Genomic DNA, 13,860 nt, shown 5'->3' with positions numbered 1-13,860 from the left:
GAAATGATTCAAAAATTTAGGTTTTCTGATGCAGCAGATAATCTCATTTTTATTCCAGTGCCACAAACTCAATTATAAACAGTGTTAGCAGGTACAGTCAGGCCATTTTGTTTGAGCACAAAAAGTTGAGGTGAACGGAGTTGCACCCAGCTGGTGGATGGTCACAAGTGGTGTTCCAGATGTTTTGCTTTGTGGTGTTCCAGTTTTGCTTTGATATCTCCATTGCCTGGATGAGGGGATCGAGTGCATACTCAGATTTTGGGTGACACCAAGTTGGTTTGTGAGAGTGTTGATCTGCTGGAGGGCAGGACGGCTCTGCAGAGGGATCTGGGCGGGCTGGATCATGGGCTGAGGCCAGTGGTGTGAGGTTCAACAAGGCCCAGTGCCAGGTCCTGCCCTTGGGTCACAACAGCCCCAGGCAGTGCCACAGGCTGGGGCAGAGTGGCTGCAAAGGACCTGGGGGTGCTGGTGACAGCAGCTGAACATGAGCCAGGCTGTGCCCAGGTGGCCAAGAAGGCCAATGGCATCCTGGCCTGGATCAGCAATGGTGTGGCCAGCAGGGCCAGGGCAGGGATTGTCCCCCTGTGCTGGACACTGCTGAGGCCACACCTCCAGTGCTGTGTCCAGCTCTGGGCCCTCACTGCAGGAAAGGCACTGAGGGGCTGCAGAGAGTCCAGAGAAGGGCAATGGAGCTGGGGCAGGGTCTGGAGCACAAGTGCTGTGAGGAGCAGCTGAGGGAGCTGGGGGTGTTTACCCTGGAGAAAAGGAGGCTCAGGGGTGACCTCATCACTCTTCTAGAACTGCCTGAAAGGAGACTGTGGCCAGGTGGGGGTACCTGTCTTTTCCCAGGTAACAGCCAATACCACAAGCAGAAATGAGATCAAGTTGCACCAGGAAGGTTTAAACTGAATGTTAGGAAAAATTTCTTCCTGGAAAAGGTTGTCAAGTATTGAAGCACTCTTCCCAGGGAAGTGGTGGAATCACCATCCCTGGAAGTTTCCAAAAGATATGTAGCTGTAGCACTTGGGGACATGGTTTATTGGTGGATTTGGCAGTGGTTGACTAAGGTTCTTCCAGTCTAAAAGATTTTGTGATTCTAGTGTACCTCAGCAGGCTGTTGATGTGTTTGCTGTGCCATAAGCTTAACTTGTGCCTGAAGGTAAAGGAGGATAACAGACCTGTGAATCACACATTTTGCCTCTATTCAGCTAAAACATTCCCATTAGTAATGCTGCAACTTTTGTCAAGACAAACAGGGAATGAGTCACTGATCTGTGCCCACGGTAATACAACATGAATAAAGAGTGCTAGAGAGGCATTTGGCATGCACGGTACTGTGGCAAAATCACTGTTTTTTCAAGCGTGTGTCAAAGGCTGTATTTATTTTCTTCTGTTGGGGGAGCTGTCGCAGATGAAGAGCCTTTTTCACTGGGATCAAAATTCTTCTTTAATTGCTTCTGTTATAATCATAATCTTTCTGTTAACAGGCATTCTTCATAACTGCTGTGAAGCCTACAATGTTGGGCTCCTGGAAGCAAAAATATTTTCTGGTCCACCAAGAGAGCAGTTTGGATACGCAGTTCAACAGTTTATAAATGAACAAGGCAAATGGTAAGCAGTTTGAATGGGTTGGTTTAGGTCCAACTAAAAGGTTAAGTAAAAAAATGTTGCAACTCTTAATATTTCTTTTATAATTCCACATCTCATTTAAAGGGATTCTGGCTAATTTGTCTTTATATTACAGCTATCTTTTTACGAATACTTAATGTTATTAAACCAAAAGTTGAGATATTCTAAAAGTATTTGCATGTGATGGTTCACGCTTTTTTCCTTAACATCATATCTTTCCTTAACCTGAGGTCTTTCTTATGGTAATCTTTCACTTCTTCTCCAATACTCTAATTTCCTTAGGCTTACAGTTTCTCTAGAATTTCAACTTGCATTTCATTCCTTTGTGTACCCAGAGCATCTTTGTTGCTCTTTATGCTCTTTTATGCTCTTTATTTTAATATGTGGGTATTTTTCCATTTAACATTGTTAAGGTTGAAAGAAATTATTAGGTCTAGTGAGTTCTAATTATTAATATTAAAATTAAACTAAATGGATATAATTTTGTGTCTGATACAGTATTAACTGTTTGCTTCACAAGGGATGGTGTATTTGGAAGTTTATGATAACACAATCATAGCAAAGTATTGTGTTTACAACATCTCTTCAGCCACAAAATTTGACCTGAAATCCTCTGTTGACACAACATTGGGCTTGATGAGCAATTAGTAAAATATTTTCTCTAGTAATGTTGGTTTCAAGAAGAACTTTAACATATTATTGGGAGTAAGCGCATTTAGTGGAAGACACATTGTTTCCTCTTCCACAGCCTCAGCAGGCACAAATCTTGAGGTGTCTTTATGTCTAAGAACTGTAAGTCTTTGAAAGCAGTTGAGAACTACTGAACTCTTCAGTGGCTGTTTGTGTATACATGGGTTTAAGTCTAGGGCAGAAAGCCACACCAGATTGTACATATTATGGTATGCTGAGACACTTCAGACTGGTCATCCTCCATGGACAGGAACTGTGTCAGAACCCAAATAGCCACAAACTGGCAGTTCTGCTCTTGTGACAACACCCTCAGGAACTGCACTTTTTTTTCAGTAAAGAGAAAGAAAGATGTCACACGAGAAAGTGTATTTTGCAGTTAAAATTTGGAAAAGTGGCACAGAGTGACGGAGGCAGCTGAGAGGTTTGTGACAGAGGCAGCGCAGAGGTTTGTGATGGCGCTGCTGCCATCGGCTGCACATGCAAATGTACAACCCCGAATTCCCAGAGGTGTTGGCTTCCAGGGACCAGGAGACACAGCCAGAGCAGAGCAGAGCTGTAGCCTATGAATTAAAACCTTGGCATTTTCTCTCCCTCAGCTGAGTAGGCTTCCAAACTACCCCCACCATTCATCTAATGCTGTGGTGGCTTCTCACTGCATTTCTGCCTGCTTTAATTATGTGTTTAGTCACCCATAGATCAGAGATCTCTTTAAAAAAAAAAAAAAAAAAAAAAAGCAACCAACCCCCCACCCCGCAACTTCTGTGTAAAGCCATTGAAGGAGAACAAGAATGTGTGCCTGTACTGAAGTGAACATTTCTGCTTCATACATGGAGAAATTGTTGTGTTTTATACTTCTAGCAAGTTTTTTCTGAAATCTTGCAGAAGAAGCAATAGCTGCCTGATCCATCCAAGCTATTTATGTTTTATATTTCCCTCTTTTAGTTTTGCTTCTAATATAAAAACTCCTCCGCTACTACTTTCTTGGATAATGTGTGCTGGATAGAAGGAAAAAAAAGCAACTTTGGTTTAACTTTTCCTACCTTACAGAATCATGGAATCAGTTAGTTTGGAAAAGACCCTTATGACCATGGAGTTCAACAAATCTCTTAAGTATACGAATATTTTGAATCTGGTAAACTTTTCTGGATGTAGGCACTTCACCATTAGTTCTTTCCCGCCATGGTGTCCGATGTATCTCCAAAAATCAGGGAAATTTTATCAGCTTCTGTTCAAATAACTAGGACTTGTTAGACACTCTTCAGTGAAGAAAAGACCTTTTCAGTGTTCCACTCAAAAAATCATTAGGCAAGCTTAAAACAAAAGCAAGTCATGTCCTACTGTCTTGTTCTCTTAATTTCTAAGCTGTTTTCTTTTTCTTGGGACAATAGAGCTTTATCTTGTATGCGTTATTAAAAACAAACAAACAAAAAAAAATTAAAACCCAAAACAAAAAACCCAACCAAGCAGACAAAAAATAAACCCCAATCCAAACAGAACATTCAATCTCTTTCAAGTTGTTCAGTAGAGTTGTTTTCTCGTTTAAGCCATGTGGAGGCTGCGATCCATGCGCAGAGTCCTTGTTGACATGGCTGAACTGGGAACAAGATAAACAGTCTGAGATAAGATCAGGGTGATTTTTCTGTCTGAGGGGAGCATTCATCAACATATGCTTTTGTGGAGAGATCGTCACTGTGCAGCAAGAATGTGATGTATCAGAAAACTTCTGTCCAGGCACAGAGAATGGGGCTGCTCACCACACTATGCGCTCCTGGGGTGCCATCTCTCCCCAGAAAAGGTTATTCAGTATCTGAGCTCCACCAGAAATTCTGTCACTTCCTAGACTTTGCTTAATAAGTTCATAGGGTGCTATATAAAATACAGCTTAAAAAAAAACTTCCTGTACTCAAAGAGTAGAAAGGAGAGCTACAGAAATATAGCAGATGCCAGTTATGTTATTCAGCAGCATTTCTGGGAGGTGCATCTCCTGAGGCAGTATGAACTAAAGAAATTATAAAGAGAGAATTTTTGCAGAATTGTTACTGGTTTTCACTCTTGCTCAGGGATGAGTTCAGAGAGAAGAGGGAAGACAGTCCAAAAGGGAATGCAGGACTATTGAAGAGTCTGGTACATGCTGGGATGTTGTGGCCCAAACCACCAAGGAAGACTGTTTGTGTTAGAGCAGACGATCCAGGATAATTGGGCACTAATCCAATCCGCTGTGCATTGATGAGCCTTGATGGTGTGTGGTGCTCATAAATAAGGACAAACTTGCAAGTCAAGCCCAGCTCAAGCTTTTCACAGTTTCTGGTGGGAATTTTAAAACAGGAGCTCTTTAACGAACTCAAGGAAAATTGTGAAAGCCAGTGAAATTCATGAATTAGAAAAGCAGTTGGCCACACAAGTAATTAGCCACCACAGACACATAATTCAGTTTATGCTGTGGTTCTCCCTGTCAAGAGGTCATCCACATTTGAATCTTAAATTGAAACTAAAATTTCTGTTATTTTATAAATATAATCTTTTAGAAAGTCAGATTGTACCCTATCAAGTTCATCTTAAATGTGCATTCCCTGAACAGCACTGACAGTATATTCTTCAGAGATAACCATATTTAGTCCATGCTGAGAGTTGATTTTATAGCTGTCTTGGGTGAGGAAGATTGAAACAGTTGCAGATAGCTGTGAAATGCTTTTCCTACGCACATGTGTCTTCAGACACATGCTCAGCTGTGTCTGTGTGCTTAGAATTTACAATTTTAAAAATTATTTTGGTTTTGAATTTATACTGTGGGATTTTTGTCTTAAAATATTTTGTTTCATCTGACATGTCAGTAATGACACAATATACAGTGCACTTACTGATGTATTTCATAATTACTGCACTACCAAACATAGTTTTAAAACTCATTGCCTACTTCTTACTGGTCACCAAACATAGTGGCCTTTCTCCTGATGATCCGTGTGGCCTTTTCAGACTAAGAAGATATTTTGCCAAATAGACACATTTCTGTATGAACTTCTATTGATATCAGTACATTTTCAAAGCTTCTGATTTTAATGAGGAAGGCCATTTCTTTTGAGGAGGGTAATTTTTTGGGTTTTTTTTTTCCTCCTAACAGAAGCTGCCATTGTTGCAGCTCTGTCTTTTCAGTGCCAGAACCACTGCTAATGCTGAGTTCTTTACCCAGTTTTGTTTTCCCTGACTGCATGCAGCACAGTTTGCCCTTTTCCTGCTTGGAGAAGCTCAGGCTGCTTTTTTCTAGGACTTCTAAGTTTATCATTCAAAGTCTCTTGCCATAGCTCACTGTATGTAGTTTTTGAACTTCTGATTCTTGTTGAAAGGATCAAAAGTTTTAGATGGCGAAAGTGCTTTGGTGTGTGCAGAGAAGCATCCATGAGCATGAAGAGTTTTCTGGTCTTCATATCTACTCACCACTTCCTGTAATTGTAGGAAAAAGGCCAGATGATCTAAGAGGTTCTTTCTACTCTTATTTTCCTATTAGCCATCTGCATGTTTAGAAAACAAAACACAATGCAACACAATAAAAAGCAAATACATGAGAAGAGAGAAAAAAATATTAAAAAACCAGAAAATACAAAACATGCTCTAACAACAGCTGGGAATTCAGCCCTTCACTATGAATTCTGATTTTGCTTTCTGCTACATCACAGTTTGCTGATTACTAGCTTTGTCATGGTGTAATTTCCCAGAAATAATTCCTGTTGCACTTTGATCTGCCACTCCTGCAGCTTGTGTGGTAAGGCCTTGCTGCTGAACTTCATTTGACTTCCTAGTGCCATTGCTTTGTATACAGTGTTGGAGAATGATTAGGGAGATGAATAATAACATCAGTAGCAATATTACATTATACTCACTATAGTATTTTGTAAAGATGATCTGCAAGGACATATAAAGAGGTTTTGTAAAAATAAATATTTGACTCATGGCTGAAAAAGAGCCTTAATTAATACATTATAAAACATACAGTTTATTTGGAAACAAACATTTTCAAGTATTTTAGTACTGCTTTCTTGCATTCTTTCTTGATATATTCTGTTTCACTTTGTCTCATGTATCCTGTCTAATTACAGTAAAAAAAAATTGTAGTTAGCAGGATGCTAGCCAGATACTCCCTTGCTGTCTTCACTTCTGATGTTTCAGAAAGATACACATGCATTTTCCCAGAGCAGTGTTGTGTAACTCCCTACTGTAATGGTTTATGTTAATTTTGAAAGGCAAGTAGGACATTCTGATTTCTTACATAGATTAAGATTGGTATTAAATATTAAGTAAGGCAAAGAGTACAAAAGAAATAGAAATTATGTTATTTCCTAGAGCCTTTACAGCTGGCAAAAGTAGGGGGCTAAGCTTGGCACAAGTCAGTTAATAATTTTTCCTCAGGCATGCATTGACGACAGGTTAGACTAATTAAGTCAAAGAATGCAATGGGTTTAATAGCTCTGTTCACTTCTGAAAATCACCATCAGAAACAGTCGGTTCTAAGTGTAAATTCTGTGTATGGAGTGGCATTTTTTGGCCTGCAATATGGGTATGACACTGAGATTCACAGACTCTGCAAATCTACAAGGAATACAGAAAAATAAACTAATAAAATAAGTCCCAGTAAACTGTGAGGAGTGCAAGGCAAATGAAAGACAAAATTAAATTTCTTTATTTGGCATAGATTTGAATCTGGATTTAAAATGAGAAAAGTTTATCTTCTTTTGTCTTATATTTTCCTGTTTGTACCATGCAGCAACCCCAAGGTTAGTTTCAGGGGTAGCAATAGCAAAATTAGCTTGTGAATATCAAGTTTTAGAAGTGATAGTTCCTTGGTATAAGTGCATGTCTGGATTGCAGTTAATGTTGAGGGCAGGGAAAATGGGAGGCAAATAATACCCATGGAATGAGCAAAAGTATGCATGCTGAAAAGCAGAGAACAGCTTTTAGTAAACACTACAGCAGGGATGATGTTTGTCTCTATGCCAGTAGCAGGGGTGGAACTTGGGGTGAGCTTGGATTTAGGTTTGAATTTGGGGTCAGCTAGTGCTCAAGCATGCTTCTGTTCCTCTTCGCCTTCTCACTCACTCTTCTTGTGAGTGAAACTGTGTGCTCTGGGCTCTCAGGAAAACCTGTGGCTGCAGAGCTTTGCCAGCATAACACAGATTCACAGTGAGTTTCATGACTAGATGGGAGTAGTTGCAGTGGGTATTTACAAGATACAAGGCCATTCTCTGAACAGTAGCTGTCATCCTGCAAGGACTCTGAAATATGTTTGTCTTCTGGGAAACCTAGAAAAAAAATGCAAGTGTTTATAAATGTACACAGTGCAATGTTCAGCTTGACAGTTAATGCTGGAAAGCTGTTCCAGTTTCAGATATTGCACACACAGTGTTGCCATCCATTTTAAATCTGTTTCCTCTTTCCACAAAAACTCCTAACCCTTCTCACCCATCAGCCCAGTCAGCATTTTATATTCCTGTACCCAACTCAGTAGTACCTAGCAAGCTGGGACAGTGTAACACCATGTCTTCCTCCTCCTTCTTCCTCCCACTATTGACCAGGTCCAGCCCTCTGTATCACTGCAAGTATTTGCAGATTATGTTATGTGTTGGCACATGACCAGTGCAGTAGCTGCTTATGAGCTCTATTTACTTGGTCCTGAGCTGTGGCAGTTCTGGTTTCCACTGTGCTGAAAAGGCTCAGAAACACTCATTAAAAAAACAAGAAAATCAGAGGCCTCCTCACAGCTACTGCAATTTTTTTGTTTGAGAGAGGTGTTTGTATGAAGCTAAGTTGCGTATTTAGAGATGCTAGAAGTACAAAAAGTCCTGTTCCTGCTGCCTGCATGATCACCCTTTTCCAACAAGGTAATTGAGAAAGAGTTAGGCATTCTTAAAATATCCAGACACACAAGAAAGAGAATCTGAAACCAAACCCCCAGCTCAACTGATAAAATAAAATTATTTGTGTTTGATAAATGTGAAATAAACTTAAAAAGAAACTGCAGTTTAGCAGTATTTTCTCTGAGCAAACTAGAGAAAAACTCTTTCATGTGCATCTAAAACTCTTTTTTGTCATAACCATTTTATTCAAACTAACATCACAGTAGTAAAATCAGATGATCCCTAGGAAGTTAATGATATATATAGAAATTGCTTTAAAATATAAAAATGTCACAATTTTTTTTATAGCACAAGGTATAAAGGTATAGGTTAGATACCTAAAAATTTTTAGAGAATAGCAATTTTACTCTAAACAACATACCGATGGACTAAAAAAAGATCATTTCTAATTGAATTCAATATTCTGTATTGGGGCTCCAATGCTTGTCTTCCTACAGTCTCCAAAATGCATTACTTACTACCATGGATTGTTCTGTTTGAAAGTAAAGTCATGTTGCTGCTGGAGCAAATACCCATAGTCCCTTCTTTTCAATAATCTGCTTTATTTTTAATAACCCTTGAGATCATCATTTAGAGACTTTTGATAAAAGATAGGTTTTCTTAAGCAGTATTCCAAGCAGGTGAACTAAATAGTTTTGTGAAGGCTTTCACAGAAAAATTAAGACTCTTGAGGGGCAGATGTTGGGGGGAAATCTTATGGCAGATGAACAAATGAGTCAGAGAACATGAATCACTTTGTGTTGCAGGCAAAATTATCGTAAGTATTAACTTTCTTGTTCAGGATTACAGACTTTATGCAGCAGATTGTTACCACCTGGAGTATTTTCTTTCTGACTCAGTGTTATCAAGGTGTGGTAGTGCTCAAGCTCAGACATAAGTGTTTTATTGTTGCTGAGCAGATCCTGTAGAAAATGCTTCTTATCAGTTAAAAGAGTAACCCAAAAGGAATCAGTTAACCATTAACTGATAGAACAATAAGTAATATGTATCTCAATCCCCAACATATATATTTCTACATTTTTATGTGTCTATATATATTAGAACCTTCACTGTATTTCTTCTGACCTATGACATAATGTCACATTAAAAATACTACACGTGTTGGAGGCAGATGAATCCCCAAAGGCTCTCCCAATCTTCTTCTCCACCAAAGCTGCTCCCAGTGAATCCAGTGCAATGTACTGACATGCAAGTAAAGCTTCTGAACAGTTCTGGAGAAGACTCCCGCACCTGAATGCCTTGGGTGCTCGTGAAAGCCTCTCTACCTGTTACCTATACTGTGCCATGCAATGCTGCTGCTGAACTTTTTCAGTATCATTAAGGACATAATCAAGTTCCTTTTCCTTTAGGTTGTTGGTTGGTTCACCCTGGAGTGGCTATCCTGCGAACAGAACTGGAGATATATATGCATGTCCTGTTGGTGTCTCCAAAACCACATGCAAAAAATTGAATTTACAAGGTACGTTCTAACTAACAGTGTCTTGCTACACTTGTTCAGTTTTCCTCTGTGTTTGTACGAGGCCAATCTACCTTATTAAAACTTTTCTTAACTAGCAGTCTGCATAATCACAGATTCTGTGAAGGCGTGTGTGTGCTGCAGGGCCTCAGTGCTGATGAGATATGTGTCTGCCTGAGCAAAAATTGGTGTCTGCCACTGGACCCAGGCCAGGTAGTGCCAGCTGCAGGAGGCATGGGGTCTCAGTGTCACCCACTGGAGCACCTGGGGTCTTCACCCTCCAGCCAAGGGGCAGGAGCACTGTGGGTCCCAGAGCCAGTGGCTGGTGGGCACAGGGCTCCAAGGTGGCATCCAGGTACAGGTGCCTGTCCCTGTCCTCCCTAAACCAGGTAGGGGTGTGTGTCTGTGCTTGCAAACTAGCAAACTTGCAAACTAGCTATAAAATGGAGTTCAGGTTGGGATACAGGGAAAATACGAGACAGAAGGGTGTGCGGAGATGGCTCCTTTGTGTTTATTTGTGGTGCAGATAATTTCTGCCCTCCGCTGGCTCTTCCAGTTTTTTGTCTAAAGCCTGATACTGGATCAGAGGAGTCTGGTGTCCTGAGGAATGTAACAGTAGCTACTCAACTGCAGCTATTCAGCCAGCCAAAAACATGCAATAGGTAGTTGTTTTTCTTCCTCTCTTTTGCCTTCAGCTCTCTTGAGGGCAGATACTCTAAATGGCCATACTTAATTGATGTCTATATTTGACGGTTAGCAACTTTTTCCCCCCAAAGATTGGCTTTTGTTTCTTTTGTCTCAGAATTGCATGCAGCCATTTGGAAAATGCACCTTAGATTATGAAAAATCAAGTTTTTGAAATGAATTCTAACTTAGCAAATTGCTTCTACATCTTATTTATTATTCTGTCATTACTTAATTTAATTTTATTTCAGCTTTAATAAATATTCCAAATGTGACTGAAATTAAGAAGGACATGAACCTTGGCTTGACTCTGATACAGAACTCAAAAACTGGAGGATTTCTGGTATGTATCATATGTATCATATGCAGTACACACAGAAACTTCTGAAGAGACTCAAGAAACCAGAATTATCCACATATTTTCATTAGTGCAGGCTAAATGTATTTTATTATGCAGCATGGATTAGTACATCCTACTGCAATTACCTAGGGTCCAAAATCAATTGTAAAATGTATCATTAATGCAGGAAAAATTGTGAAGTCTCTCCTTTGTTGTTTATCTAAACATCCTTATTAATGTCTCAATAATTTAAGTCAGACAATATAGGCAAGAATATTTCCACCATTAAATTATTTAAGGCGGTCTTGTATAGTTCTAATTGTGCTTTCAATGGGCTTTATATAATCTGTCATCTATCATTCACACTTGCACAGGCACTGTTCTCCTGAGATATCAATATTTCAAGTCCCTTTTATTCGGTTAGTGAGCTTGGAAGAGGATGCATTTTCTCAGTGTATATTTCACAAACCACTGTCGTTGGAGCCTGCAAAATTCTTACTTGAAAGGAAGTGCATGCCTGTTTAATATGGTTTTTTATGATCCTAATCATAACCATGAAAACTCTTGGTGTGTAGGTGTATTTCAGTTTGATGTAGCCATATGCAGTACGTAAGTCAAACAATAAAATACAGAGAGAAAAGCTCTAGGCTGTCCTTAAGCTTTCTATTTTTTGTTGCATCTTCCTAGTAATCACAAAAGTATTCAAGTATTTATTATATTCATTAACATGTAGTTACATGTAGTACATGAAGTACTTAGAAGTATGTCTAATTCCAACCTTTCCCGCAGTTCTCATGGAATTAGTAAAGTTATTCATAATTTCAAAATATAGCAACAGTAATTTTCTTGACTTGTGGCTTGAAAAGGCCTTGATTAAAATATCTTATTCTCTCTCTTGAATAATGCTTTCAATTACTTTTAATGTCCTATGCATACCCACTTTCAGTCAGTATGAGTAACTAGACTGTTTTAAAATATCTCATGCAGGGAATTTTGAATTTTCTAATAATATTTGAACTTCTCTCAGTTAAAAAAGTATTTCCTGATCCACATGTTATTGATTGCTTCTCCTTAAATTTAAAAAAGAAAAAAAAACCACAAAAAAGCCAGGTTGAATTCTAAGACATAAACAGTCACATTTTCATCAACAGGAGTTCTTTTTTGACATAAGGAGAGCGAGGTTCTGGAGACAGGTGCTTATCTGTGACTCAGCCTCAACAAATACCCAAAGCCCCATGGTTTAGTTGTGGCAGGTGTTGAACCCCGTGCGTGGACACCCTGCTCCTATTTGCAAGCTGCTACCAGCCGGGACTTTGCTCCAAGACTCAGTCTATGGCAGCTGGCCTCTGTGATGGGCTCTGCGGGTTATTTCAGGCTTTCCTCCTCCCAGCTCACTGTTCTCCTTCCTCCTGAGGGTTCTCCCAGCCTCCATCTGCCTGTCCCACTCTGTGCTGCGTGCTCAGTCCCTGGGCTCTTTGGCTTGGGAGCATGACCCAGGCTGGCATGTCTGTGCTGCAGCTCCCAGTCCTGCTGGGATGCTGTTTGATGCCAGGGGATTGCTTCCCACAGGTATTCCAAGTGCAGGGCAGTAATTTCCCACACACTCATTACATTTTTCTGAGGCATGCTTAGTCCTGTTGGAGAGGTGCTGAAGAATTTCACTGACGGTTAACAAGGTTTTTCTGGATTTCCCATCTAAATTTTTTCAGTTTGTTTACTGGGCAGTGCTGCACCTTTAGTTGAAAGAAGCAGCTCTCATCTCCCTGCAGGTAAAATCTCCCTTCTCTGTTTGACAGCTGAAACCACCTTTCTCCTTTGCCTTTCGAAACAAATACAGAGTTTTTTGGCTGAAATGTTCTTTTAAAATAAGTCTCTCTCAAACATCATTGACCAGGTCTCTGCTGTATTCCATGTGAGTCTTTCCCAAGCACTACACAGTGTATTTGGTATTTCCCCAACTCAACAGGTTCTCGTCACACATCCTTAAGCAATATTTGCTTTGTATACTGGCTGCATGCTTGCAGACACTCTGCAGTCATCCCATGCCCAATCCATCTGCTTCTCTCCCTTCCATTCAATGGCCTTCCAGTTTATGCCCACATTTCTCAATGTTAGTCCTGAAGGGCAGGTCTCCACCCCTTTATAAATTTCTGCCTTTTAAGTTCATCTGTCCTTGATATGTGATCTCCCCTTCAGTAATGATGCATCTTAAATTTCTGACTTAAGCAGTGCTACAACATTAAGTTTACCCTGTTTTTGTTCCTCTAAAGATCAACAAAGATTATTAGAACATTTTTGCCTTTTGCTCCAAGGTTAACATCACAGTTTTGAACTACCACCAATACAAGAAAAAAAAGCTAGAAAATGGGCAAATAAGACTGATCTAAAAAGAACTTTAATTTTAAAGGCCAGTAGCCCTCCTCCAGCTCCATATAGATTATTTATTTTGCATCTTTCACCTCTCTAAAATTCTGTCTTTTCAGTAAGAACTAACCATGCCTCGTGTAGCAGCTAAAAAAAGCACTTATCTCAAGATCAGATAATGTGGATATACTTCCTTTCTCATCTACAAAATCCACCATCTGGTCAAATATCTTAGGATAGTTTGATGTTGTCTCTCACTGGGATACCAAGTGGGCGATTTAGCTCATTTTTTACTTACTTTTGAATTTAATTACTTTTTTCTACCCTCTACTATTCTTGAGAAAAGTCCCTCTTAAATAAAGGCGGGTGCAACTAGAGCATATATATAAGGAAACTACAATTTCTCACAGAACAGTTGGAGAGAGGTTATGCAGAGGTTACATTTATTTCCTCGAGTTTATAATGTTTTCTTTTAAGAAGGAAATACACCCACCGACTCGCCACCTCAACCCACACACACACACACAACTCCCCCCATATTCTCACGGTAAGATACTGCCTTAATATGTGGTTGATATCAGTACATAAAAAGCTGTTGGAAGATGTAAATGACAACAGGATGATGAAAATACTCCTGTTTAAAGAGCAGCGAAACAGGGTCATGTTACCCCCAAGCCAGAGAAACACCGGGGGGTGCGCGGCCCTGGGCTGGTGTAGCCCGATGAGGCAGCGCTCACCGCCAGGCGGGAGCTGCTGCAGTGCACCCTTTAGATGCCAGGTGAACTCCCCTT

The 13,860-nt window shown here is 39.9% G+C and overlaps 1 protein-coding gene across 3 annotated transcripts in view; it reads left to right on the top strand.

The window, feature by feature from the left end:
• Positions 1-13,860, top strand: part of ITGA2 (integrin subunit alpha 2) — a 63,706-nt gene that overhangs the window by 13,564 nt on the left and 36,282 nt on the right. For 2 of the 3 annotated variants that reach the window (XM_031057822.1, XM_031057821.1), the window contains exons 1-3: positions 1,389-1,611; positions 9,575-9,684; positions 10,617-10,708. In XM_031057822.1, coding sequence (XP_030913682.1) covers positions 1,412-1,611; positions 9,575-9,684; positions 10,617-10,708 — 402 coding nt within the window. In that variant the 5' untranslated portion in view covers positions 1,389-1,411. Of the gene's footprint in view, positions 1-1,388; positions 1,612-9,574; positions 9,685-10,616; positions 10,709-13,860 lie in introns of those variants that run through there. The other variant, XM_031057823.1, reaches the window with a different exon arrangement.

Source organism: Geospiza fortis, unplaced genomic scaffold (assembly GCF_000277835.1).
Source record: "Geospiza fortis unplaced genomic scaffold, GeoFor_1.0 scaffold443, whole genome shotgun sequence".
NCBI classification, from domain to species: domain Eukaryota; kingdom Metazoa; phylum Chordata; class Aves; order Passeriformes; family Thraupidae; genus Geospiza; species Geospiza fortis.
The sequence above is the reverse complement of the archived record's forward strand: the minus strand, read 5'-3'. Positions and strand labels throughout refer to the sequence as shown.